The sequence below is a fragment of the Microcebus murinus genome, chromosome 2, assembly GCF_040939455.1.
Source record: "Microcebus murinus isolate Inina chromosome 2, M.murinus_Inina_mat1.0, whole genome shotgun sequence".
NCBI classification, from domain to species: Eukaryota; Metazoa; Chordata; class Mammalia; order Primates; family Cheirogaleidae; genus Microcebus; species Microcebus murinus.
In genome coordinates this window covers 23,268,187-23,296,021 of record NC_134105.1, presented here as the reverse complement: position 1 = coordinate 23,296,021, position 27,835 = coordinate 23,268,187, and the positions used below count along the sequence as shown (strand labels likewise).

General features: G+C 44.4%; 1 protein-coding gene and 1 long non-coding RNA gene across 2 annotated transcripts in view; one reads left to right on the top strand and one right to left on the bottom strand.

Annotated features, from left to right (window-relative positions):
• Positions 1 to 68: 68 nt before the first annotated feature.
• On the top strand, positions 69 to 26,634 carry LOC105871790 (uncharacterized). Its single transcript, XR_012914010.1, has 3 exons — positions 69 to 344; positions 2,820 to 2,885; positions 26,140 to 26,634. It is a non-coding gene; the product is annotated as an uncharacterized LOC105871790 (long non-coding RNA).
• Positions 4,682 to 27,835, bottom strand: part of AZIN2 (antizyme inhibitor 2) — a 35,535-nt gene continuing 12,381 nt past the window's right edge. The window contains exons 8-11 of the mRNA XM_012765356.2: positions 25,527 to 25,689; positions 24,164 to 24,276; positions 8,031 to 8,245; positions 4,682 to 5,034 (exon numbers count right to left, since the gene is read on the bottom strand). Coding sequence (XP_012620810.2) covers positions 4,896 to 5,034; positions 8,031 to 8,245; positions 24,164 to 24,276; positions 25,527 to 25,689 — 630 coding nt within the window. The 3' untranslated portion in view covers positions 4,682 to 4,895. The remainder of the gene's footprint in view (positions 5,035 to 8,030; positions 8,246 to 24,163; positions 24,277 to 25,526; positions 25,690 to 27,835) is intronic.

The following is a 27,835-nucleotide window of genomic DNA, read 5'->3' as shown; positions in this document are numbered from 1 at the left end:
CCGGCAGAGGGCGCGAGAGTGCGTGGCTCGAAGCCTAGGAGGCTCTTAGCTATGGAAGTGACGTCACGCCACCGGAAGTCCACTGCCTCAAAGACTAGTGGCTGTTGTGAGGGCTTCCGGAGGCTGGAAGCTGGGAAATTGTAGTTCCGCCAAGCGATGGTTTAGAGTGTGGTTTCCAACTTCGACGATCTCCTATGCTCGGATGAGGAAACCGAAGCCCGTAGAGGAAGGGGCTTCTCGTATTCACTCAGCGAGAAGCCACCCCAGACCGGCGCGCTTCTCACATGACTCCTCAAAGGGCTAGGACGACCCTTTGGGAGGGGTTGCTCTGAGGACTCCCTGAGGCAAGTCTCACAGAAATATCCCCATTCCTCAGATGGGGAAAATGAAACCCAGAGAGGGACATCCAGCGTACAGGGACTTGCCAGAATAAGGTTGCTGGATTTAGCAAATATAAATGCAGGATGCCGGCCGGGCGCGGTGGCTCACGCCTGTAATACTAGCACTCAGAGAGGCCGAGGCGGGCGGATCGTTTGAGCTCGGCAGTTCGAGACCAGCCTGAGCAACAGCAAGACCCCGTCTCTACTAAAAAAATAGAAAGAAATTAGCTGGACAACTAAAAATATAAATGTATAACTTTAGCCGGGCATGGTGGCGCATGCCTGTAGTCCCAACTACTTGGGAGCTGAGGCAGGAGGATCGCCTGAGCCCAGGAGTTTGAGGTTGCTGTGAGCTAGGCTGACGCCACGGCACTCACTCTAGCCTGGGCAACAAAGCGAGACTCTGTCTCAAAAAGAAAAAAAAAAAAAAAGAAAATGCAGGATGCTCAAAGTTGAATTTCAGATAAATAATGAGTCATGTTTTAGTATAAGAATGTCCGAAATATTGCATAGGACATACGTATGCTAAAAAATTATTCGTTTATCCGAATTCAAATTTAACTGGGTGCCCTGTATTTTATCTGGCGATCCGACTCCAAAGTCACCTAGCTGAGTGGAAGAGCAGAAAGCTATTGAAGCGTCCTGTATGCCTGTGTGCCTCCCCGGCTAGGGCTCACTAGTGTTTTCCAAGTGCAACCCTGAGGTTATTTTAAAGGCCCCCATTATTTCGTTCCACTGAGTGTTTTCCCTACTGCAGGATCTAGGCCTATTCAGGAGCAGAGACGGGGCCAGATGGCCCCCTACCCACACCTTCAAAGCCTAGTTTATGCAAAAGACACTAAGTACCTACTGTGTGCCAGGCACAGACCCAGGCTCTAGATCATGCTAGCAAGTAGGAAAAATACACCTGTCTTCATGGAATTAACAGCATTAGATAGAAAGACAAGTTTGTAAAGAGAAAAATTTACAGTATATTGTAATCAGTTATTTTTTAATAGGGGCAAATACAAGATAGATGAAAGCACAGAGGAGTATGGACGAAACCCCAGAAGAGCAATACCTAACCAAGGCATAAAGGCATAGAAAGTAAGGGAGAAGGAAGAGATGCCCAAGCTGAGCCTGAAAGATTCATACTTGCAATCACAATCTTTTTTTTTTTTTTTTTTTTTGAGACTGGTTCCCGCTCTTTTGCCCAGGCTCGAGTGCAGTGGCATAATTATTGCTCACTGCAGCCTAAAACTTCTGTATTTAAGTGATCCTCCTGCCTCAGCCTCCCGAGTAACTGGGACTACAAGCACATGCCACAACACCTGGCTGATTTTTCTCTTTTTAGTAGAGACCAGGTCTTACTCTTGCTCAGGCTGGTCTTGAACTACTGACCTCAAGCAATTCTCCTGCCTCAGCCTCCCAGAGCACTAGAATTAAAGAAAACATTTGAGCAAAACCCGAATGAAGTGATCAAGCCCCACACATAACCCAGGAAGATCATTCTAGAGCAAGGGGATGGTAGATGCAGGTCCAGCAGTGTAGTGTCTGAGGAACAGAAGAGGCCACTGTGGCCGGCATCCACACTGAGTGAGAGGGAGGAGTGGGAGTCAGAGAGGAAGTTGGGTGAGGACTTTCAATTTCTTTTTCTTTCTTTTTTTTTTTTTTTTGAGACAGAGTCTCGCTTTGTTGCCCAGGCTAGAGTGAGTGCCGTGGCATCAGCCTAGCTCACAGCAACCTCAAACTCCTGGGCTCAAGCGATCCTTTTGCCTCAGCCTCCCGAGTAGCTGGGACTACAGGCATGCACCACCATGCCTGGCTAATTTTTTCCATATATATATATTAGTTGGCCAATTAATTTCTTTCTACTTATAGTAGAGATGGGGTCTCGCTCTTGCTCAGGCTGGTTTCGAACTCCTAACCTTGAGCAATCCACCCACCTCGGCCTCCCAGAGTGCTAGGATTACAGGCGTGAGCCACCACGCCCAGCAGGACTTTCAATTTCATTCTTGGTGCAGTGGAATCACAAGAGTGACAGGATCTGGCTGCTGAGTGGAGGGTGCACTGTGGAGGGGAAGAGGGAAGATGGGGAGGCCAGGCCTGAGTGGGAGAGGATGGACACTCAGTCTGGGCAGTGGCAGGCTCCTTAACCTCCAGGAAGGAGTGAAAGAGAGAAAAAGTGAATGAGCACACAGGAGGACTTTGGGGAGGTGCAGGTACGTTGCAGGTGCTGAGGTTGGGAGGAAGATGTCTCTCAGGTGAGGTTCCAGGCAAGACGTCTGTGAGAGGCCAGCAAGACACAGCCAGATGGCAGCAGGGGCCAGTGCCAGTGGATTTCTTAGGGAGGAGCTCAGAGGAGGCTGTGCCTTTGCAGCCAGGGTAGATTCCGCTGTAAAGACCTAAAGCTCCTTAACATTCTCCACATTTAATGCTTTTTTTTTTCTTTCTCTTTAGAAAAAGGTGGAAATAAGAAACAAAAACGAAAACTGAAAAGAGAAGACTGTTAACTATTATTCTCAAGTAAGTCACATCTAGTTTTGTGTATATCTTTCTGTGAAATTTCACATTCTCAGCACAAATGGAACATGAAACTCTAGAAAGGTTCCAGTGAGAAATTTGTTCGGACTCCATGCCAGCTACTGTCACTTCAAAAGCAGTAAAAATCAGTGTCATTCCCCCCACTGTGAACCTGCCTCACATGAGGGAATGAGTTACACCTGGGTCTCAGCGTAGCCAGCTGTGTCTCCCTGGGGCTCCCACACCTTTGGCAGCACATGCCCAGCTCCATCAGAAAAACCTGTTTGTCCCCCTCCTCAAAAAAAAAAAAAAAGAAAAGAAAAAAAAGTATTAGCACGTCCAGATCTGCTTGGAGATCTGAAATGGAAGTAATCTCAGAAATGGTCTGGTAGAGAGCTGAGACCGCATGGCAGTAACTGTAAAACATGGTGGATCACAGAGGGGCAGTAGAGCAACCCTTTCTGACTGCTCTGAGTCTTGATGTCTTGCGGTTTCAGCCTATTTATTGTCAAAGTGTCAGAAACTAGGCCCAGCCTCGAAAAGGGAGACACCCCAGCTTTGGGCACACACCAAGTTCACTCTAAACACCTGGCACATTGCTCATTGGATGACCCCAGAGGCAGGAGCAGGTCCCAGGCCTGAATGAGATACTGAAGCAGGATGTCCAGGCTGGCCCAGAGAGAAGCCCAAGTGAAGATATAAAAGCTGTCACAATGAAATCTCCAGAATAAGCACATCCATAGAGATGGAAAATAGCTTAATGTTGCCAGGGGCTGGGGGAAAGGCAAAATGGAGAGTGACTTCTAACAGGTATAGGGTTTCTTTCTGGAGTGGTGAATATGTTCTAGAATTGATGGTTGCATAACTCTGTTAATATACTAAAGGCCATTGACCTCTATACTTTATAAGTGTGAATTTTATAGTGTGTGAATTATATTTCAAATTTTTTAATTGCAGAAGAAAAATCTTTAGGGTCCCCTGCAGCAGCTGGGGGAACTCTGAAACTTGAACTGCTTTGCTCAGCAGCTAACACACTGTAGGTACATAGCTGGGGACCCTGGCAGTGTGAAGGAGCCTTTGTCCTGATAAGCACTGCCATCTGAGCGGACATCAGATCTATCCACACTGGACACAGCAGTACTCTGTGTCCAGCGCTGTTCTAATGGTTACTGCCCATATAAGCAAAACAGATGACCCCATGTTCATATTACTCTTACTGCCTGGCCAGCCTGCAAGGACAGCAAGAGTGCAGGGTCTACTCAAAACCCCCTGGACACCCATCTCTTGGCTCTGTACCTTTGGTATGAATTTCCACACCTGTATCAAGTATTCAGTTGCCCCTCCTTTGGGCCAGGCTTTAGGCTGGATGTGGGGTTCACACAGAGGCCACTCGCTAGTCATGAGCTGCATGAAGGGAGGCAACTCTGACTGCCCACCTGAACCCCGACAGCTCCCCTTTCCTTGTGGCGCCAGGCCTGGGGGCCCGTGAGGAGGAGAGATGAGTCTGAGAAGGTGGGTGCAGGTGGAGGAGGCCTGCACTGCAGCTGGACTTGGGAGCACAGTCAGGACTGAGGTGGAGGGCATGGGCTCATTTGTGCAGCATGGGGAAGTCTCACCCCAGGCCTAGCCCAGGCTGCTTTGTGAATGGAACTGCTGGATTCCACTGGAGTATTAAAAAAAACCTAAATATTTATTTGCTTCATATTTACAAAGGTGGGAAGGAGACAGAGGGAGACCCCAAGAACACCCCCACACCTGGCTGGCCAGGCCCCTCGCGCTGCAGAGGAGGCAGACACGGCTGGAAGGGACAGGATTTATGTTGCATACTTGAACTACAGCGAGTGTAAGACTGGTCCTATTTACAGGGCAGAAACACTACAGGTGGAGCGTGGGAGCGGCAGAGCGGGCACCAGAGTCCTGGCCAGAGGGTGCCCTTGCCTGCCATCTTCCCCACCTCTCCCAGAGGCATCACTGCGGCCCCGCTGGGGTTCTCCATGGGGGGACGGGACCCGCTCACATGATGCTCGCCGGGGTGAAGACAGGGCCCACGCACAGGGTGTCCGTGATCTCCCAGCCACAGGACAGAGGCTTGCACACACCCTCGGCATCCTCATCCTGTTCTGCAGGCAGCAGCTGCCCTCGCAGCACTTCCCTGTGGGTGAGAGAGGGGTGCTGTTGGCAGCTGGCATGGGTCCCACAGGCCTGGGGTTCCTCACAGCCCCTGAACTGGCCCCATCAGGCACAGGGCTCTCACCTGAGCCTGAGCCCAGCCGAGGGCAGGGGCAGGGGCAGGCCTGCTGACCCCTCTCCCATGGTTCCCTCCTCCCTTGTGGTTCCCATCCCCCAACAAGGAAAAGGAACCCACATTGATTGAGCACTTACTATGTGGCAGACATCCTGCTGGGCACTTTGCCTATATTATCTAATCGTATCCTCCCAACAGTCCTATGAGGGAGGCATTATCACCCCCATTTCGCTGATGAGCAAACTGAGACTCAGAAGTGTCCCACCTGTGATCACACCCCTAGTGGTGGTAGAATTAGGATAGAACCCAACTCTCTCACTCCAAAGCCCACATTCTTCATATCCCAGGCTTAGGACTTGAAAAAAATCATGTTCTGCCCCTCATATAGTCCCACAAACTATTTCTCTGCCCACTTACCGATGTTGATAAATGGCTGCACCATAGGGGCAGCTGCTCTCACCACAGCTGGGAATCTCATTTCTATACCCAGTCAAGCCCTTCTGAGCCCAGCTCCTCACAGTACCCACTTGTCTCCATTCCCACGGACACCACTATCTCTAGCCACTCTCCCCAATACACTCTTGCCCCTTCCAGACAGTTCTCAGCACTGGCCTGGATTCATGTTTCCAAAAGGCAAATCCCTGCTCTTGAGCCACCAGCAGCTTCCCTCCACTCTCAGGCCCTGGGAGACCCGGCCCTGCCCTCCTTTCTTACCACACTCACCTGCACCACCGCATACCAGCTGGGTGCCATCCACAATGGCCATCTTTCAGGCTCACACACATATCCCATCCCTGGCCTGTTCCTGTGCTCGTCTCTGCCTGTATCATCACCCCTCACCTGCCTAATTCTTCCTCAGTCTCCAGGTCTCAGCTTCAGTGACAATCTCAGGGAAATCAGGACACAGCAGAGTGAAATACACAGGGTACCTCTCCTTGGTAACAATAATGATTCAGTATCTGCACCCTGAAGTTCCTTCAACCACAGCAGGGCAGGGGATACATCTCAGCTCCTCACTGCTGGTGCCCCACAGCCGGCCAGCACCTGGCAAGCACTTACTCGGTGGGAAGGGGCAACACTGGGCGAGAAGATGGGGAAAGAGCACTGGGTCCAGTGTCCAGAGGCCTGGAGGGGCCATGCCAGCTTGTCCTTTACTTTTGCAGGGATCTGTTTCACCACAAGACCCTCCCTCTTCTATCCAGCTGCTCCCTCCACTCCCTCCATCGCTCCAGTGCGTTCCAGTCCCCTCACCCCCAAACTGCAGGAAGGCCCCCTCTTTGCTGCTATGAACAATTCAACAGTAAATTAGTAGTCATATCTTCATACAAAGCCCAGCCAGGCTGTTCTCTTCCCGTGGGAGGCTCTCTAGGCCAAGCACCCTGTAGCTGAGCCTCTGTCTCCTTATCCTTAAAAAGGGGTTGATCCACCTCAGTGCCTCCTCCTGCCTCAACTTCAAGTCCAATCTGGACCTCCAGTATCTTTCTGGGTCCAGTCTTCCCCACATCCCACTCCTTGCACATAGAGCAATTTACAGTTCTTTGAATCAACCGGACTCTCCTCTCGGCTAGACCACTGTCCTCTCAGCTTGCTTGGCCTTCCTGTGCCTGGCTGACTCCTTGCTGGTGAAGTGGTACTTCCTGAGAAGCTGCCCTGACTGTCCCTCCCCAGCTCACTGTCCCTCCCTCCCCAGTGGCCTTTTCACTCTGTGCTGGTGTCTGTGTGTGCAAGTCTGCACCTGGGCCCACCATGCTATCTCCGATGCTCCTGTACCCATCAGGACCTCGCACAGAGCCAGGCACTAAAGCAGAACATTTTGATGAGGCATCTTTGACGTGGGAAATTTTTTGACATGTCTGTTTCTACACATCAGAATTTTTTGTTCCTAGGAATGAGTGCAGCTGACTCTGCAGCCTTATCGACCTGTGCTTGCTGATGATGGTGCCAGGGATGTGATAAGGAAGTCTGTATGGAGATTGTTTTTCAAGTTTGTTTTTCAGGCCTTATCAAAACACTCCTGATGACAAAGGCTATATCAGCCTATCTGATGCCCCATCAAGTCTAGGGCTTGGTGACATTGTTCCTGGGGGCCGTCAAGCACCCAGCATGTCCCTCAGGACATGGGCTCACTCACTCCTCAGGGCCCAGCATAACATCCTTGCTTTCCGCAGCCCTCTCCACTCCCCCAAAAGGGGCACTTCACCACTGACCAGCTGTGTGACCTCAGAAGAATGACCTCTTTGTTGGTGATAATACTGATCCCCACAGAGTTTTGTGTGGGTGAAAGGAAATAATCCTAAAATGCCTAGTATAAATCCTAAAATGCCTAGATGTCAGGGTTCAACAAGCATGACTTTTCCTGTCTTGCACACTTCTTGCCTAACTGGGTGCCAGCCCTAACCTGGTGAGGCAGGTAGGGCTACTGTTACACCCATATTCTAGATGGGGAGACCGAGGCTCAGCAAGCAGGCAGACCAAGTCTTTCCCAGACTGGTCAGCTCTGTCTGCATCTGCCTGTGTCCTCCCATAATCCACACAGTAGCTAGGATGGTCCTTCCAAAGTGCAAATCAGACCATGTTACTCCCTTGCTCCAAACTGATCCATGCTTCCCTCTGCTCTCCAAGTCCTTCACTTGGCCTTCAAGGCCTTCACAGATCCAACCCTGCCTCCCTCTCCAGTCACGACCAACCTCCATGAGTGCCTTGAACACAATCCATTGTTCTCTGCTCCTTCAGCTGGGAAGCCCCTGCCCACCCCTTCCTGCCTCCTGTTTGCTGACTCCCACTTCCTCAAGAGCTGCTTGTCAAATTGGACTACATGGAGGCAGAGTCTCAAATCTCAGGTTTCCCTTGTTGCTTCCACCCAGCTCCCCCCACCCCCACATTTCCCAGCAAAGCCCCCTTACCAGGCCACCCGGGACATGGCATAGGTGATGCGGCAGGCCCGGGTCCCCCCGAGGAGGGAACCTGTGCCCACGGTGTAGGCGCCCATGTTGTCAAAGACCAGCCAGTCCCCTACTTGTAGTTGCGGCAGCCACAGGCCCTCAGCCACACAGTCACAGCCATCAGCCACCGGGCCCCACAGACTGCTGCTATATAGCGGCTGCTCTGTGGATGATTTCTGTAGGAAAAAGGAGTGGCACGTCAGCTCACCTGGGCATAACACAGCCTTAGGATTCCCTCCCTCAGAAGCCTTCCATGACTCCCATAGCCAACAGGATGAAAACTGATGGCCTCCTAGCCTGGCATTTAAGGCCCTCCTCACTTCTCTGCATTTGTTGCCTCTTACACTCTGAAGCCACAGAGGTCTTATATCCAGGTTCCAACACTTGCTAGCTGTGTGACCTTGGGCAAGCTACTTAATCTCTCTGTGCCTCCACTTGCTCACTTGTAAAGTGGGAGTAATAACATTACCTACCTCAGTGGGGTACTGAGAAAACAAATGAGGTAGTGTATGTAGAGCATTTAGAACAATGTCTGCCACATGGCAAGAGTCCAGTAAGTTAGCATTATTATTACTGTTATTATTGTGATTATTGTTGTTACCATCTCTGTGCTTCAGTCTTCACTGGCCACTTTCCAGACCTCAATGTGTCTACACATCCACATTGAGCGTAGTGTCTTTACGCTACCCTCAAATCCAGCCTGTCTTCTGGGCCCAGCCCTGGGGTTCCCCCTTCTATGAAGGCCTCCTGGATGCCCTCATTCCACATCAGGCCCAGTAACAGGAGCCAAAAATACATGGGTGAGTTAGACCCACCCTCAGCTGGGCTCTCAGGGTGGTAAGGAAGTCAGGTCTCCAACAAATAGTCACTGCATGGCCTGTCACAGGTCACAGAGGACGCCATGGGGTAAACATGAGTATTCCCATTTCAAGGAAACTGAGGCTCTGAGAGGTTAAGGTGACTTGCCCAAAGACACAGCTGCCAGTGGCACAGATTTTTTAATTGTTTTCTTAAATAACTGCAAATCCAGGAAAGAAATCTATAACAGACCATTTGTGGACAAGGCAGATGCTGGAGGAGTCACAACTGAAAGATGGATCCTGACTCAGCCCTTCACGGTCCCTGGTTCCACTTTCCACTGTACTTGCTGTGTTCCAGTTACTCCAGTTGCTCTGGGCTCCCCCAAGTAAACCCTACTTCCCTTCCCAACCTCCTGTCTTCCCCTACACTGTTCCCTGAGGCCCCAAGTCTGCCAACTCTTATTTTTCCTTTGATCTCAGCTGAAATGGCCTCAGGGAAGCCTTTTCTAAAGCTCCATGCTCCCCAACCTTTGCCTGCACAGTATTTGCTATAATTCATAATTGAATATTTGTGAACTACCTTCTCAGGCCCGTCTTCCCTGCCAGACTATAAATTCCATGAGCCCAGGGATCCTGTAGTTTTATTCATCCCTATCTCCTCCTCCTCCTCCTAGTATTCTGGCATATAGTAGGTGCTTACTTGAACAAAAATTTTTTAAAAGAAATGAATTAATGAATAGGTATACATGAGTGATGAGAAAGAGAAAGAAGAAAGAAAGGAAGGAAGGAAGGAAGGAAGGAAGGAAGGGAGGGAGGGAGGGAGGGAGGGAGGGAGGGAGGGAGGGAGGGAGGGAGATATGACTAAAAAGCCATCTAATGAGCATAGAAGGAGGCCATGAAGAAGACCAATGGAGACAAAAGGGAAGGCATTTCAATACCTTAACCAGGGGCAGGAATGAGTAAAATTGAGAAAGAAAAGTCATAGTTCCATAAGCAGAAATAATTCATATATTTGACAAAAAAATTATAAGCTATTAGTCCCATTAATAAAAATATGCACAAGTTATTTAAATCAAGAATGAGAACTATCCTATATTTATGAATTTATTCATTCAATAGGTATTTATTGAGCACCTACTATGTGCCAGGCTCTTACCTAGGAGCTAAAGATGCCACAGTGAACCACAAAAAAAAAAAAAAAAAAAAAAACACAAAGTTCCTGTGCTCATAATGCTCATGTTCTTAGGAAGGAGAGACAGATAAATATATACTTATTCATATAACTTAACATTCTTGTTCACAGGCTTTTTATTAATGAGTACAATTAATTTCAGTCACTCTGAATTATTACTCGTAACCCCAATCATTAAAAAACTTTTTAAGATGGGATAGGGGAGGTGCTCTATAAATGTAGCCACAAGGATCTTTGAGAAAATAAGTTTTAAAGTTCATCCATAGTAAAGAGAAAAGGCACCCTTGAGTTATAAAAAGTTAGCATTCTCTCACTTCTTATTAGCGGTGTAAATAAAAAATAGATAGAAAAATGATTTTAAAACATCACAGGAAATAATACAAAGCTACTCTTTTACTTAAAAAAAAAAAAAAAAGAAATCTGCAAAATATTCCCAAAGCATGTGGCAACAAGCTTGTAAATCTCAACTCTGTTTACAAGTCTGATAACTGAGTGGAAATGGACAAGCATCTGTAAAAGTGCGAGATGCCCTGTCTACCAGCCACTAGACCCCTCTGTGAGAGAGGGCAGGGGGTTCCTCATTTACAAAGTTTTCCACCACTACTTCACATCTCAACTGGGAGGCAGGTGGCACAGCTGCAATTCCCATTTTACAGATGGGAAAACTCAGAAGGGAGGGTACCTGCCCCAGGTTCTGGAGAGCATTAGTAATGGAACTCTGAGCAGTTTCAGACCAGGGGCCTGTTGGCTGCACCTGGCCGCCTTCCTCAAAGAGGTCCAGTATATGAGCAGATGCACAAGAGAAATAAGATCAAACAGTGAAAAAGGCACATGGTCCTGGTGAAGTTCCTAAATAATTCCCCAAGTTTTAAAGAATAAATTCCTATACTACATAAAGTATACAAAAATATTTTAAAATAAAAAATTAAATGAACAAGGGGAATACTCAAAAAGGGAGGGAACCCTCAAAATCTCATTATAAACATATAGCAGAAATTTTTTTTTTACAGCAGAAATTTGACATGCAATCTTAGCTAAGCAAATCCATACTCATATTCAAAGAATCATCTTCAATGAAGAGATAATTCATCTCTAAAATGAAAGGCAGAGATAATAGGAACAAAGTCAGTCACTGGCTTCATAATATGGAAACTATAGATCTACAGTTCAAATTTAATTTTACCAATGTATGTCAGCATGGCATTCAATACCCTGCAGCACCTACTGTTTTTTTTTTGTTTGTTTGTTTTTGAGACAGACAGAGTCTCACTCTGTTGCCTGGGCTAGAGTGCCGTGGTGTCGGCCTAGCTCATAGCAACCTCCAACTCCTGGACTCAAGCAATCCTCCTGCCTCAGCCTCCCAAGTAGCTGGGATTATAGGCATGCGCCACCATGCCTGGCTAATTTTTTTCTATATATATATTTTTTAGTTGGCCAATTAATTTCTTTCTATTTTTAGTAGAGACAGGGTCTTGCTCTTGCTCAGGCTGGTCAAACTCCTGACCTTGAGTAATCCGCCCGCCTTGGCCTCCCAGAGTGCTAGGATTACAGGTGTGAGCCACTGCGCCTAGCCTGTAGCACCTACTCTTGATTAAAACTACTGACAAAACAAAACTCTGCAATGGAGAGAGACTTTTAAATAAGGAGCCAACTCTTAACTTCATGGAAATACCCTAGAATGGCCTCATTTCAGAACTAGAGCAAACTTAGTTATTAAAGTCCCCTCATTTTCCAAATGAAGAAACTAGAGAAACAAGGCTCAGAGAGATTAAGTAAATTGCCTGAGGTTACTTAGCTACCCTGTCTTCTGACTCCAAGTATGAAGCTTTGTGTCATTGTTCCTATTTTGTATATCATGAGAAATGCTGGCAATAGCTAAAAGGAAAAAAAGAAACAAAAAGGTATATAGAAAATGAAGAAATAAAATATTACATTGTAGATAACATTTGCCCACCTGGAAAATCCAAAGTGAGGTTAAAATCCAAAGCACAGGCCGGGCGCGGTGGCTCACGCCTGTAATCCTAGCTCTTGGGAGGCCGAGGCGGGCGGATTGCTCAAGGTCAGGAGTTCAAAACCAGCCTGAGCAAGAGCGAGACCCCGTCTCTACTATAAATAGAAAGAAACTAATTGGCCAACTGATATATATATATAAAAAATTAGCCGGGCATGGTGGCTCATGCCTGTAGTCCCAGCTACTCGGGAGGCTGAGGCAGAAGGATTGCTTGAGCCCAGGAGTTTGAGGTTGCTGTGAGCTAGGCTGATGCCATGGCACTCACTCTAGCCTGGACAACAAAGCGAGACTCTGTCTCAAAAAAAAAAAAAAAAAAAAAAAAAAAAAAAAAATCCAAAGCACAGTTTATAGAGGACATCAATGAGTTTAGCACGAAAGGCAATGTCTCAGCTCAAAAAGAAAGGGAAAAGTTTCCACTCACAATAGTAATAAAAGCATTAAGTTAAATTCTTGGAGGTTCTTGGGCCACAATAATACTTATTCAAAGAAAATAATAAAACCTTAATGAGGGAAATAAAATATATGAGCTCTACCCTTTCCTAGCTGGCAAATCTCAGTAAAGCAAAAAAGAGAATTCTCCATAATTTAATAAATAGATTAAATAAACTATTACTAATTAAAATCCTCAAGATATTTTCTAAACATTAGAAGCTGTGTGATAAAAGAATAAATGTGAGCCTACCAAAGAATATTAATAAAGCAATAACAGATTCAGTTTTTGTTTATGTAATTCATACAAATGAGTACATCATGTATAAAATAAAAAGAATGACAATAAAATGACTGTCATTTTACCACCCAGCTAAAGAAATATAAAATTTATAGCATCTTTGAAACTCCCTATGTGGCCTACCCCAAGACATTCCCCTCCCCTAACCTCTTCAGAAGTAACCACTATCTTCAATTCTGTGCACATCATTCTCTTGGTTTTCCATGAGTGTAACTAACCCTAAATAATATATTGTTTAGTGTTGCACATTTTTGAAATTATATAAATGAAGTCATAGAGTATGTGATCTCTGCAACCATCTTTTTTGTTGTTGAAACTTACATTACCAAGATTGATCGAATTAATGCACATAGCCATAGTTCACACAATAGGCTGTGTAAAATTCATTGTATGTGATATACTGTAATTTATTTATTTGTATTACCCTGCCAACAAACATTAAGGTTTTTCCAGTGTTTTATATTGTAAAGATTGCTCCTATGAACGTTCTGATATACTTCTCAAACACACATGCCAAGAGTTTCTTTACAATATAGACCTAGGAACTTGCTGGAAGGTAGGGCATACATTATGGTTAAATTTATCTAAATAATGCCTACTTGTTTCCCAAAGTAGATATACCAGATCCAACTACACCATATCCTTGCCAACACTTGGCATTATCATGCTTTTAATTTTTTTCTAATCTAGTTGGTATAAAATGGTATCTCATTTTCATTTTTAATTTACATTTCCTTGATTACTAGTGAGCACCTTCTCATTTTCTGTTTGGCTTTCCTCTTCTGTGAACTGCCTAGTAAAGTCTTTTGCCTATATTTCTTTTGGGTTGCTTTTTTACTTATTTTCCTAAGATTCTTATTTGTGCCTATTTCTTATTTAAGAATTCTTCATATATTCTGTATACTAATCCCTTATCAATTATATATGGGTTTCGCTATTTCTCCCAGTTTATGACTGCCTCAACTATGTTTCACTGACCTATTTTTTTATACTGGTGTCAAAACTAAACTATTTTAATTACCCTGTATGTTAGAAGTTATATTATCTACTTCTATTCTTTTAGTGGTTACTCTAGACATTTACATTTTATCATACATGTCAACATGGCATTCAATAGCTTGTAGCATCTATTCTTGATTAAAACTTCAGACAAATCAAAACAAAACCCCACAAGGAAAAGAGAATATTTTAAATAAGGAGCTAACTCTAACTTCGTGAAGATACACTAGAATGGCCTCATTTCAGAACCAAAAGCAACCTTACTAATTAAAATTAAGCCCCCTCTTTTTCCAAACGAAGAGCTAGAAAAATAAAGCTCAGAGAGATTAAGTCACTTGCCTAAGGTTGCACAGCTAGTATATAGTATTATAGCATGCATCCTAGTGGCCCTCACAGTTCAGCATTGGCCTGCACCTTCTAGCAAGTTTCTCCTCCACTCAGCAGGAGGCTGTTCCTGTGATTCAGTCACACTGGGCACCCTCTAACAAGTTTCTTTGCCTTTGGTAGGCTGTGTGTTCCTATCTTTGGGATCAAGGTGAAGCTGGCCTGGTAGAATGAGTATGGAAGTGTTCTCTTCAGTTTTTTGGAAGAGTTTGAGAAGAACTGACATCAGTTTTTCTTCACATGTTTGGTAGAATTCATCAATGATACCATCAGGTCCTAGGGTTTTTGTTGGGATAATTTTTTTTTTTTTTTTTTTGAGACAGGGTCTCCCTCTGTTGCCCAAGCTGGAGTTAGCATCATAGATCATTGCAACCTCAAACTCCTGAGCTCAAGTGATCCTCCTGCCTTGGTCTCCTGAGCAGTGGAACTACAGGCACATGCCACCACACCTGGCTGATTTTTTATTTTTTTGTAGACACAGGGTCTCACTGCGTTGCCCAGGCTGATCTCAAACTCCTGGCCTTAAGCAATCCTCCCACATATATATATATATAATGTTTATATAAAATGTTTATATATAAACATTTTAAATGTTCATTCAGTTTTCTAAAATGACATATATTTAGAGTATAAAGTTGTAATTCAACAAATTCAACAAATATGTATCAGCACTTCATAAATGCAAGGTATGGTTGGGAATAGGGAGGAACACAGTGAGAACAAGCAGCATGGGAGTTTTATGAGAATCTTAGGGGGCAAAATTCAGAGTATAATTTCTAGTCACCCCACTCCACATGGAGAGACCTTCTATTGCCAGAACTGGGCTTTCTTCCTTGTCATTCCTTGTCATTCCATTTTATTCTAGTTGTTTATACTTTACAAAGTATGAGTCTATCTGAAACATATTGCAATAACACTTATCAAGTGTGGATCTAGATTTAGAAGATAGAAGACTCTAATAAATAAAGTTATAAATGAAAAAGGAGAAATTGCAACTGTTATCACAGAAATACAAAAGGTCATAAGAGATTACTATGAATAATTATACACCAACAAATTGGATAACCTAGACAAAACGGATAAATTCCTAGAGACATACCAAGACTGAAGTTAGCTCTCAAGACTGAATCATAATGAAGTATAAAATCTGAAGAGACCATTAATGAATAAGGAATCTGAATCAGTAATCAAATCCTCCCAATTAGGACCAGGTGTGGTGGCTCATGCCTGTAATCCTAGAACTCTGGGAGGCCGAGGTGGGTGGACTGCTCAAGGTCAGGAGTTTGAAACCAGCCTGAGCAAGAGCGAGACCCCGTCTCTACTATAAATAGAAAGAAATTAATTGGCCAACTAAATTTTATATATATATATATATATATATATATATATTAGCCGGGTTTGGTGGCCCATGCCTGTAGTCCCAGCTACTCGTGAGGCTGAGGCAGAAGGACTGCCTGAGCCCAGGAGTTTGAGGTTGCTGTGAGCTAGGCTGACGCCATGGCACTCTAGCCCGGACAACAAAAGTGAGACTCTGTCTCGAAAAAAAAAAAAAAAAAAAGTAGACATCAACATAAATTTTAACAATTGTCATCATCACTGAATGGTTGGATGAGTGAATTATTTTATTTTACTGTTTGTACTAAATTTTCTATAATAAACCTTCTATTTTTATAAGAGAAAAAGCTTAATATATAAAATAAAGGTGGGCCAGGAGCAGTGGCTCACATCTATATTCCTAGCACTTTGGGAGACCAAGGCAGGAAGATCACATAAGGCCAGGAGTTTGAGACCAGCCTGAACAACACAGCAAGACCCCGTCTCCATTTTAAAAAAGTAAAATTAGCTAGGTGTGGTGGCATACACCTGTAGTCCCAGCTACTTGGAAGGCTAGGGCAGGAGGATTGCTTGAGCCTGGGAGTTTGAGGTCACAGTGACCTATGATGACGCCACTATACTCTAGCCTAGGCAACAGAATGAGACCTATCTCAAAAATAAATAAAACAAGATAAAATAAAATAAAGGTAATCTATAACTCCCAGAGCACAAAAGAAAGAGACAGATTTCATTAATATTAATTACAGCACACTTAGTTAAGGCACATGATAATGTGTTGAAAATTCTATGAAAGAATAAAAAAGAATCACAAAACTGGAATAATAAATCAACAGATTGAAAAAATATTTGTATCAAACATCACATTAAATACATGCAAACATGCTCATGCAAGCTCATCTTTATTTGTAAGAAGCTTTAAGACCTCCCAAATTAGGTGAACAGAGGATATAAAAAGGCATAGACAACAAAGGAAATAAAACAACAAACAAAACCAAAATGGTTTATCCTTGTCAAAGACATAGTAAGGAAAGAAATACTGATGTATACCATTTCAGATAAATTAGCCAACAAGAAAGAGTTCATAGTAGGCAATGCCTGTGAGCTTATTGTGAAATGGGCACACTGGTAACTACTTATCTATCCAAGCTTTTGGGAAACAATCTGGCAATATGTATCAAGAGACCTAAAAATGCTCATGCCTTTTTGCCTGGTAATCCTATTCCAGGGACTTAGCATAAGAAAATAATTTTTAAAAGTGAATATACTTTAAGCGTGTAAATCAAGCCAGCCATCAGAGAGATTAACAAAGGGCATTCTAGGCAGAGGGTATATTCATGAAAGCATGAGTAAGAATAATAAAAAATTAGCAATGCCTAAATGCCCAATGATAGAGCAAATTTATAGGAAGGTGGTAATTTTATAGAAAAGTAGTTAAGAGCTTTTCCTCTGGTACTAGATAGATAATCAAAGGTGAATATCCCCATGGGGCTCACAGTCTATAATTAATAAGCATTATTCCATATTAACTATGTGGTTTTAAGCAAGATACTTAAGCCTCAGTTTTCTCCATAAAATGGCAAATTGATAATGGTAATCATGTGCCACATAAAGACATTTCAGTCAACAGTGAACTGCGTATATATACAACTGGTCCCATACGACCTCACTCACTGACTCACCCAGAGCAACTTCCAGTCCCACAAACTCCATTCATGCTAAGTGCCCTATACAGGTATACCATTTTTTGTCTTTGATGTCATATTTTTACTCTATCTTTTTTGTGTTTGAATACACAAATAGTTATGTTTTTGTTACAGTTGCCTACAGTATTCAGTACAGTAACATGCTGTACAGGCTTGTAACCTAGAAGCAATAGGCTATACCATACAGCCTCAGTGTATAGTAGGTTAGACCATCTAGGTTGTGTAAGTACATGCTATGATGTTCACACAAAGATGAAATCACTTAAGCACGCATTTCTCAGAGTATATCCCCATCATTAAGCAACCCATGACTATATCTACCCTATAGGATGATTATAAAAATTAAGAGAGTAATGCTATGTAAAATGCTTAGTACAGCACCTGCTACCAAAAGTGCACAATGACTTTAGTCACTACCAATGCATAAGTGAGGTTTGCAACCACACAACACTATGTGTGTATGGTAAAAGAAGACATATTGTTAGAGACAAATGAACAGGGTTGCTTTAGAGTAGAGGATTGTAGAGTTAAAAGTTCCTTTATATTTTAAGTTGCTCACATATATTTTTAAAAATCTATTCTATTCCTGGCTGGGCATAGTGGTTCACACATGTAACCCTTGCACTTTGGGAGGCCAAGGCAAGAGGATTTGTTGAGGCCAGCATGGATAACATCACAAAACTCCCATCTCTACAAAATTTTTTTTTTTTTTTAATCTACAAAATTTTTGTAAAATTAGCCAAGCATGGTGGCACAAGCCTGTAGTCCAAGCTATTTGGGAAGCTGAGGCAGGAGGATCATTTGAGCTCAGGATTTTGAGGTAACAATGAGCTGTGATGATGCCACTGCATCACACCAGCCTAGGCAACAGAACAAGACCCTATCTAAAAAAAAAAAAAAAAAATTACATATATATATATATATTCAATTCCAACATATACTAAGCACTACTGTGTGCCAAGTTGTGTACTGGGGAAATATATGTGAACAGTTTCTTCCCTCAAGGTCTCACAATATAGTGGATAATTCATAATTCATTCAACAGATATTTATTAAGTATCTCCTACATGCCAGGCACTGTGTCAGGTGCTGGGAACTCAGAACTTATTGGACAAGGTGGCTGCATAGAAGCCTATCCACTAATGGAGAAGACAGACTATAAGCAAGTAAACAAAAACAAACGAGGTAATTACAGATTATGAGATGTTATAAAGAAAATACACAGGGTGACAAAATTATCTCATGGTGAGAGACGAGGCCACTTTAGAAAGAGTAGTCAAGAAAGGTCTCCCTGAAGAGGTAACATCTGAGCTGAGACATAAAGGAAGAGAAGAAGGGAACATCTCAGGAGTGAATGCAAGAACATTCTGGGCAGAGCACATGCAAAGGCCCACAAGTCAAAAAGAGCTTATGTGTTCCAGGAAAGGAGGCCAGTGAGGCTGGAGCAGGTGAGCGAGGGGGAGGGGTAAGGACAGAGGCAGCTGGAAAGATGGGCAAGAACCTTACTAACTGTGGTGAGGAGTCTGGATTCTTTTTTTTTTTAGAGAGAGATGGGGCCTTGCTATGTTACCCAGGCAGATCTTGAACTCCTGGGCTCAAGCTAGCCTCCCTCCCCAGCCTCCTGTGTAGCTGGACTACAGGTGCACACCACCATGCCGGCTCTAGATTATATTCTGAGAGCAGTGGGAAGCCACAGAAGGTGTTAAGCAGAGGCGGAACACGATCTTTGGATTTTTAAAGGATGGTCTTGTCTGCCATGTGATGAATGGACAGTAAAAAGGCAGGAGTAGGGGCCAGAAGACCAGTTAGTAGTTACTGCAATAGCCCAGACAGGAGGTGATGGTGGCTTGCATTAGGGTGGTGGCAGAGAAAGAATTAGATGAATTCAAGATGTATTTGGGGACTAAATTCAAGAATTGCAGATGAGGCCAGGCATGGTGGCTCGCGCCTGTAATCCAAACACTTTAGGAGGCCGAGGCAGGAGGATCGCTTGAGCCCAGGAGTTGGAGACCAGCCTTAGCAATAGTGAGACCCAGCCTCTATAAAAAACGGAAAAACTAGCTGGGTGTGGTGGCACGCCTGTAGCTCCAGCTACTCAGGAGGCTGAGGTGGGAGGATCACTTAAGCCCAGGAGTTTGAGGTTGCAGTGAGCTATGATGACACCACTGCACTCTAGCCCAGGTGACAGAGTGAGACCCTGTCTCAAAAAAAAAAAAAAGAATTGCAGGAGAACTGCATGTGAGAAGAGAGGGAAAGCAAGAATAAAGAATAATGCCTGAGGCTGGGCGTGGTGGCTCATGCTTGTAATCCTAGCACTTTGGGAGGCCCAGGGGGCAGATTGCTCAAGGTCAGTTCGAAACCAGCCTGAGCGAGACCCCGTCTCTACCAAAAATAGAAATAAATTAATTGACCAACTAAAAATATATACAAAAAAAAAAAAAAATTAGGCCAGGCACGGTGGCTCACGCCTGTAATCCTAGCACTCTGGGAGGCCGAGGCGGGCGGATTGCTCGAGGTCGGGAGTTCGAAACCAGCCTGAGTGAGACCCCGTCTCTATTAAAAATAGAAAGAAATTAATTGACCAACTAAAAATATATACACAAAAAATTAGCCGGGCATGGTGGTGCATGCCTGTAGTCCCAGCTACTTGGGAGGCTGAGGCAGGAGGATCGCTTGAGCCCAGGAGGAGTTTGAGGTTGCTGTGAGCTAGGCTGATGCCACGGCACTCACTCTAGCCAGGGCAACAAAAGTGAGACTCTGTCTCAAAAAAAAAAAAAAAAAAAAAAATTAGCCGGGCATGGTGGCGCATGCCTGTAGTCCCAGCTACTCAGGAGGCTGAGGCAGCAGGATCGCTGAGCCCCGGAGATTGAGGTTGCTGTGAGCTAGACTGACGCCACGGCACTCATTCTAGCCTGGGCAACAAAGTGAGACTCTGTCTCAAAAAAAAAAAAATAATAATGCCTGGCCGGGCGTGGTGGCTCACGCCTGTAATCCTAGCTCTCTGGGAGGCCGAGGCAGATTGCTCGAGGTCAGGAGTTCAAAACCAGTCTGAGCAAGAGCGAGACCCTGTCTCTACTATAAATAGAAAGAAATTAATTGGCCAACTGATATATATATAAAAAAATTAGCCGGGCATGGTGGCACATGCCTGTAGTCCCAGCTATTCAGGAGTCTGAAGCAGTAGAATCGCTTGAGCCCAGGAGTTTGAGGTTGCTGTGAGTTAGGCTTACGCTACTGCACTCACTCTAGCCTGGGCAACAAAGCAAGACTCTGTCTGAAAAAAAAAAAAAAGAATAATGTCAACTTTTTAGCTTAAACAGTTGGCTAGTGTTGGTGCTATTTACTGAGAGTAGTGTGGGGTTGAAAACCAAGAATTCAGTTCCAAACAAGTTAAATTTGAGTTGCCTGTGAGATCCCAGTAGAAATGTCAAGCGGGTAGTTGGATATACAAGTCTGGAGTGCAGGGGTGCAATCCAGGATAGAAATATAAATTTGGAAGTGATGAGAGTAAAGAAGATATTGAAAACTTCAGTCTGGAAGCATTCACCTAGGAATCAAGGACTGAGGCCTGCAACAGTCAACACTTGGAAGGTGAGAGGTAGAAGAAGTGCCAGAGAGACAAGGTGGGAACAGCAGAGGAGTAGGCAAAACCTGGGATGTTGCCACGGAAGCCAAAGAGGAAGTGTGAAGATGGAGGAAGACCGGCTGCTGAGGACAGAAGAGCCACATGGAAGAGCCAGCAGCATGGAAGTGACTTTCAGTAGCACCTTCCATGGAGTTATGGGACAGATACCAGATTGGAGAAGTCAGAAGAGCACATAGAGCCATATGAGCTGGGGCAGTGAGTGCAGACACTCAGTGGAGACCTTCTGGATGTGAAGGGCATGGCCAACTTACAAAGTCGCTGGAAGAAGAGGAAATGTGTATGGCAGTAACTATACAAAGAGGTGTCCTACTTTGCTAGTGATCAGGGAAATGCAAACCAAGACACAATGAGATACCATTTTAGATTCATTCTATTGAGAAAATGTTTTTAGTCTGACATACCAAGTGCTGGGGAAAATGTAGATCCACTGGGTGTCTTATACACTGCTGGGGGGATTATCAATTAGTACAACCACTTCAGAAAACTGTTTGGCACTGTCTCATGAAGCTGAACATTCCACGCCCTATCCCCAGCCATTCCTCTCCTTGCTAAGTGTCACAGAGGTAGGAACCAGAATTCACACTGGCAGTATTCACACTAGCAAAAACCCAGAGACAATTCAAATGCCTTGAGAGCAGGATGGACAAATAAACTGTGACATACTCACCAAAAGAGTGTTACACAGCAGTGAAATGAATGGACTCTAGAGACATGCAGCAGTATTGATGAACCTTAGACTGTGATATTAAAGGAGAAAAAGCCCAAAATGATTACATACATCAAAGTATCTTTTTTTATAAAGTAAAACAAAACAAGTATAATAAATTTCAAATACATTTTGGGAATAGACTTGGATGTGATAAATCTGTATTTAAAAAAGAAAGCAAGAGAATGATCATGCACAGGTCAAGAGAGTGGTCTCTGCACAGGTAACAGAGATGGGGTGGTAAAATGATGAGGATGCTCATTATACTAGAAAGAAAATAACAACAACACCTCCCAGGAGGTGCTTTTATTCTGAAACTGAAAATCTATTCAAACTGCTAAATCTGCCTAATTTCAAAAAAATACTGGGCACAGAGAAGCACATTCAAGAGCTCCAAGAGGAAATCCAGGAAATTCACCAATCAGAAAAATCTGGAATGCAGGAAACTCCACAGGACAAACAACTCAGTTTCATCAACAAATAAGTTACCAAAAAAAATTAACGATTTAAAAATAGTGTGGGGAAACCAGTAGGTTAAGAGGAACATGCCAAGCAAGTGCATTTTGTGGACCTTCTTTGGCTTCTGATTTCAGCAAATCAACTATTAAAATCTCTTATGAGACAATTGGGGATATCGGAACACAGATAATGGAGGATGCTATGGAATTGTTACTTTTTAAAGTAGATAATGGAATTGTGATTTTTTTTCAAAGTCTTTAACTTTTAGATATATATACAGTATTAAAATATTCTTGAAAAAAATCCAGTAATTTTTATTCTGTACTTTTCTCATGACATGGTTGAAGTTTGTGTACTAATCACACACACACACACACACACACGTTTCTATCCACCAGTACTGTATTTCCAAAGCACAGATAATTCTTACTCACCTACTATCCTCTGCAGGCCTCAGCATGGTGCTTTCTATATTGAGGATACTCAAATAGTTGTTGAATTTAAAAAATACAAACAAGAAAGGGCCAAGTGTGGTGCAATGATAAGAAATATATCTTGAGCCAAGGATTATGTTTAATATAATTTTTGATACCTGAGGTCTAAAAACAAACTCCCTGGGAGGGAAGAGCAGGGATGCAAAGCTACTATAACCACTCATGAGGGGGACCTTCCTTGGGGACGAAGGTGTAGATACCCCTAGCCAGGCGACACACTCCCAGCACAACTGGAGCTAATTTGTTATGTCATTGTCATCTATGAAATGTCTCTCTCCACCACCAGACTGTAGGTCCCACCCTGGACCCGCTTATGTCGCCAGAGTCAGAGAGTGATTGACAGCCTAAAGGAAGAAACCATGGCATCATCCAAAGAAGGAACAGCACAGACCACAAAGAGAGAACGTAACATGCTGGTGCCCAAGTCAGGAATGCCAAGTAGAGATAAGTCAAAGTAGAGATCCTGGGGTTGGGGGTTGGGGGGTATGGTAGTGGGCTGGGCCCATAGTTCTGCTCTTCTGAGGAGCCACAAGGAAATGGAGAATGGATGAAACCAGGCATGCAACAGGATGAGGGGGAGGAACCAGGAAGCAGCTGCCGCCTGCTCTATATCCTGGGCTTGGCTGGCTCAGGCTGGCCCGGTCCCTTCTCTGTGCAGTAGGATGTGGGCTGCCACAAGAATGCAGGCAACGCTGTGTGTCAGGGCAGAAAACTCTGAATTCCACAACACATCAGGGAAGTTTACTCAGCCCGGTGGATGTAACCATACTTCATTATGGAATGAGGCCTTCACACATGTCCACCGTGCCTGGGCGCCTGAGCACCGGGAGGGTTCCCTCTGCCAGCAGTGGGATAAGGGGCAGGGAGAGCCACAAAGAGGAGCTGACTTTACAGACCCATCTGATCTGCAATTGGACAGTGGCTGGGATAGGAAGGGAGGGAAAAAATATACTGAGCACTCACAAGGGTGCTGGCTAGGCACTTTCCAGAAAGTTTCCTCCTGGGAAGAAAAGCCACACAAACAAAGGTCTAAAGATAGAAAATACAATGGTATGTCTGGTTTTCTTTCTTTTCTTAAAGATGCCTTTTAAAGCTGCTGGAGGCCCTGGCTGGGCTCTACCAGCTAGGAGGAATGTTTTGTCCATTCCTACTCCCCTGTTAATGTAGAAAAACCCATTACACATGAACCGTTTATTTTTACTTCGAGGAATTTACCCCAGAGCAGTAATCAGAGACGTATGTCAACATATATTCACAGTGCTCAAAAACAGGAAACCAAATGGCCAACCACTAGAGTTAGATTGGTTAAAATACTATGTAGTCACCAAAAAGCATGTTGTCAAAAATTAGTTCATGGCATGGAAATAGCTATACCCCATATAAATGAAAAAAGCAGGTTATAAAAGAATATGATCCCAACTTTATGAAAAAAAGTATAATACATTTTTAAAAGAATGAAAATAAATATAATGTTCACAGAGTATATCTCTGTGGTGGGATTATGGGAGGTAACCTTCATCGTTGTCTATTTTCTACAATGAATGTGTTTTGCTGTTTAAAAATTTAATTAAAACACAACAAATGTTATTGAAAAAAATACACAATTGAAAACAGGCCCACATGGGGTAGGCTCACCTTCTGCAGGATGGGGGTAGGGCAGATGTTGTCAAACAGGACTGAGTTGAAGATCCCATACACGCCCTCATCAAGGTGGTACACGATGGTCTTGGGGGCGGAACCGTTTTCCTCTGCAGGGAGGGGAGGGGGCAGGGCAGCACAAGCAGCAGTGTGAGGGGATGATAGTGGGGAGCTGGCACGACAGTAGGCTCAGCAAGGATGACAGTCTATCAAGCAAAAGGCCTGCCCCTTCCTCAGCCCCACAATGGACCCTGCAACAGGAGCCACCAACAGTCATCCTGATGGCATGGGCTCACTGCCGTGTTAGGAACACTCACCCTTGCAATGGAGCAACCCTGCCCAGAACACACTCCCCAGCCTGCATCTGAGCCCCTAGATGTCCCAGCCATGGCAGAAAAACAGCCCACCCAAACTTGAGACCCCAAGAGGTTAGGCCACTCGCTCAGAGGCACATGATAGGGCAGTGGAGGAGCTGGAATGAGAAGTCAGGTCTCCTGGTTGGACTAGATGGGACAATCCTCAGGTCTATAAAGGAAGCCAGAAGAATGCCATTTCCTACACACACACACACACACACACACACACACACACAGAGGACATTCTTTCTGGAGTCCACCTCCCCTCCACATGAATTCTCTCTGAAGAGGGGCACACAGTCCTGAGGCCCTCATGTCTGAGGGTCCCAGGGCAGAGAGCAAAGCCCCAAGATCACAGTCCCTCACCCCTCTCATTCACAGGGACACTGGGAGGACTGATCTATCTGGAAGGGCAGGGAAGAGCTTTGATGTTAGCAATGTGGGCCGAGGAGCTCTGAACCAAGTCAGCCTGACATGAACTTGAATCCCAGCACTGCCCCTGATCAGCTGTGTGACCTTGGGCTAGTGACTCAACCTCACGCTGCCTATGTTCTGTCATCTATAGAGTAGACTTAAACAACCATAAGTTGTCATTAATTATTTTCATTACATTATGAGAAGCCGTAAGGTGAGTAAGAGCCTGTATTTTGGAGACAGACATGGGGTCAAATGCAGGCGTTAGCTCTTACTAGCTATTAAGCAATTCACTTGTATTCTCTTTGGCTTTCAGTTTCTTCATCTATAAAATAGGATCAATAATGTATATATTCTCCCTAAGGTTGTTTTGATCTCAATCATCACAAAATATGAATATACCTAGGAAAAAAGATTCTAAATAAGTGTCTTGGGGTGAGAGAATTTGATTGTAAGTTTCCCTAAAGCAAAGACCCATTCTCCACATTCCCTCACCCCCTGCCACTGAGTCTAAAACCAAACCCTGCTTGGCCATCAACTGTCCCCAGCTTCGGGGGAGAATGGAGCTCTGCTGCCCATCTGGCACCTACCCTCCCTGCTGGGCTGGTCCAGAAGAGCCTCCTTCTTGGCAATGATGCTGACTGCCACGGTGAAGGCTGAGGTCACGTAGTAGCGCCCCAGCTCAGCAAGGATGTCCACGCCACAGCCCTCTGGGAAGTACAGGTCCAAGGCTGAGTTGATCACAGAAGCAATCTGGTGAGAGTGAGGTGGGGAACAATCATGTGTTTGAGGCCGGGCGCGGTGGCTCACGCCTGTAATCCTAGCAGTCTGGGAGGCCGAGGTGGGAGGATTGCTCGAGGTCAGGAGTTCAAAACCAGCCTGAGCAAGAGCGAGACCCCCATCTCTACTATAAATAGAAATAAATTAATTGGCCAACTGATATATATAGAAAAAAATTAGCCAGACATGGTGGCACATGCCTGTAGTCCCAGCTATTCAGGAGGCTGAGGCAGTAGGATTACTTGAGCCCAAGAGTTTGAGGTTTCTGTGAGCTAGGCTGATGCCACGGCACTCACTCTAGCCTGGGCAACAAAGCGAGACTGTCTCAAAAATAAATAAATAAATCATGTGTTTGAGATGTGGGGGTTATGCTGAAGACTTGCTACAGCTCCAAATCTATCTTGAAAGCTTCTTTGATTTCAGGAAGAAGGACTTGGAAGCTGCTACAGCCCCAGCCGGTAACTGCAGACAGCTGACCAAGAAGGTAGTGTCGAGACCCTCATGCTTGTGTACATCACCCTCCTCAATGCCCCCACAATGGGAAGGGGCACGCTTCATATCACACTTGGTACTCAGGTTCTAGAAGCCCTGATGTGGATCTTTCTTTCATAAATAACCAATTTGTTGAATACAACTGACCCTTGAACCACACAAGCTTGAACTGTGTGAGTCCACTTATACACAGATTTTCTTCCACCTCTGCCATCCCTGAGACAGCAAGACCAACCCCTCCTGCTCCTCCTGCTCCTCCTCCTCAGCCTACTCAACGTTAAGACGATGAGGATGAACACCTTTATGATGATCCAATTCCACTAAATGAACTGTAAATATATTTTCCTTATGATTTTCTTAATATTAATATTTTCTTTTCTCTAGTTTATTGTGAAAATACAGTATATAATACAAATAACATCAAAATTTGTGTTAATCAACTGTTTATGTTGTCAGTAAGGCTTCGATCAACAGTGGGCTATTAGTAGTCAAGTCTTGGGGGAGTCAAAAGTGACACGCAGATTTTTTACTGCACTGGGGGTGGGTACCCCTCAGCCCCATATGGTTCAAGAGGCAGCTGTTGGCCGGGCACGGTGGCTCACGCCTGTAATCCTGGCACTCTGGGAGGCCAAGGTGGGCGGATCGCTCGAGGTCAGGAGTTCAAAACCAGCCTAAGCAAGAGCAAGACCCCGTCTCTACTAAAAAAATAGAAAGAAATTAATTGGCCAACTAAAAATATATAGAAAAAATTAGCTGGGCATGGTGGTGCATGCCTGTAGTCCCAGCTACTTGGGAGGCTGAGGCAGTAGGATTGCTTGAGCCCAGGAATTTGATGTTGCTGTGAGCTAGGCCGACACCACAGCACTCTAGCCTGGGCAACAGAGCGAGACTCTGTCTCAAAAAAAAAAATAGTCAACTGTAATATATTTGGTTACAGAAACTTTAGAAAATATAGAAAAGGAAAATAAGATAAAAGTGACCCCTAATTCTTTGGAGTAGCTCCTTTAATTATTTCTTATACAAACACCATTTTTATTATAAACACAGTAAGTCTCTATGTATGTTTTTACATGTTTTAATCAATAGATTAAATTGAATGACCTCCCCACGTAAATAAATGTTTCCATCACATAATGAATCGTAATTTAACCAATCCTGAGTATTATGTGGACCAGGGAAGTCACTGGACTTCTGTTATGAGCAAAGTCACAACAATCATCTTTGAGGCAAATTCTTTCTGTCCATCCAAATTTCCTTAGGGTCAATTCCTAGGTATGAATATTCCGGAAGGAGGCTCTTTCTAAGGAGAAGCGACCTCTAGTGGTTTGAATAGAAAGTGCTGGGACACATTTTTCTTGATATCAACTCTCAGGTGGGAAGGAGACAGAATGGAAGAGAATGAACTAAACTGGGAGGGGACCGAAGTTCATTTTTCCTTCCCCTGCCTTTTCACCTGATTTTCTTTATGAGAATAGACATACCCAGACCCTTAAAGGGCTTTATGACTTATGCAAATATATCCTGGTTGAGCCTCAAATAGAGCCAGGTGTGCAGCCAGCTCTGTTGTGGACTCAGGAAGTGCTGTAGCCTCTGTGAGCCTCGGCCTACTTAGCGCAGGGCAAGCACC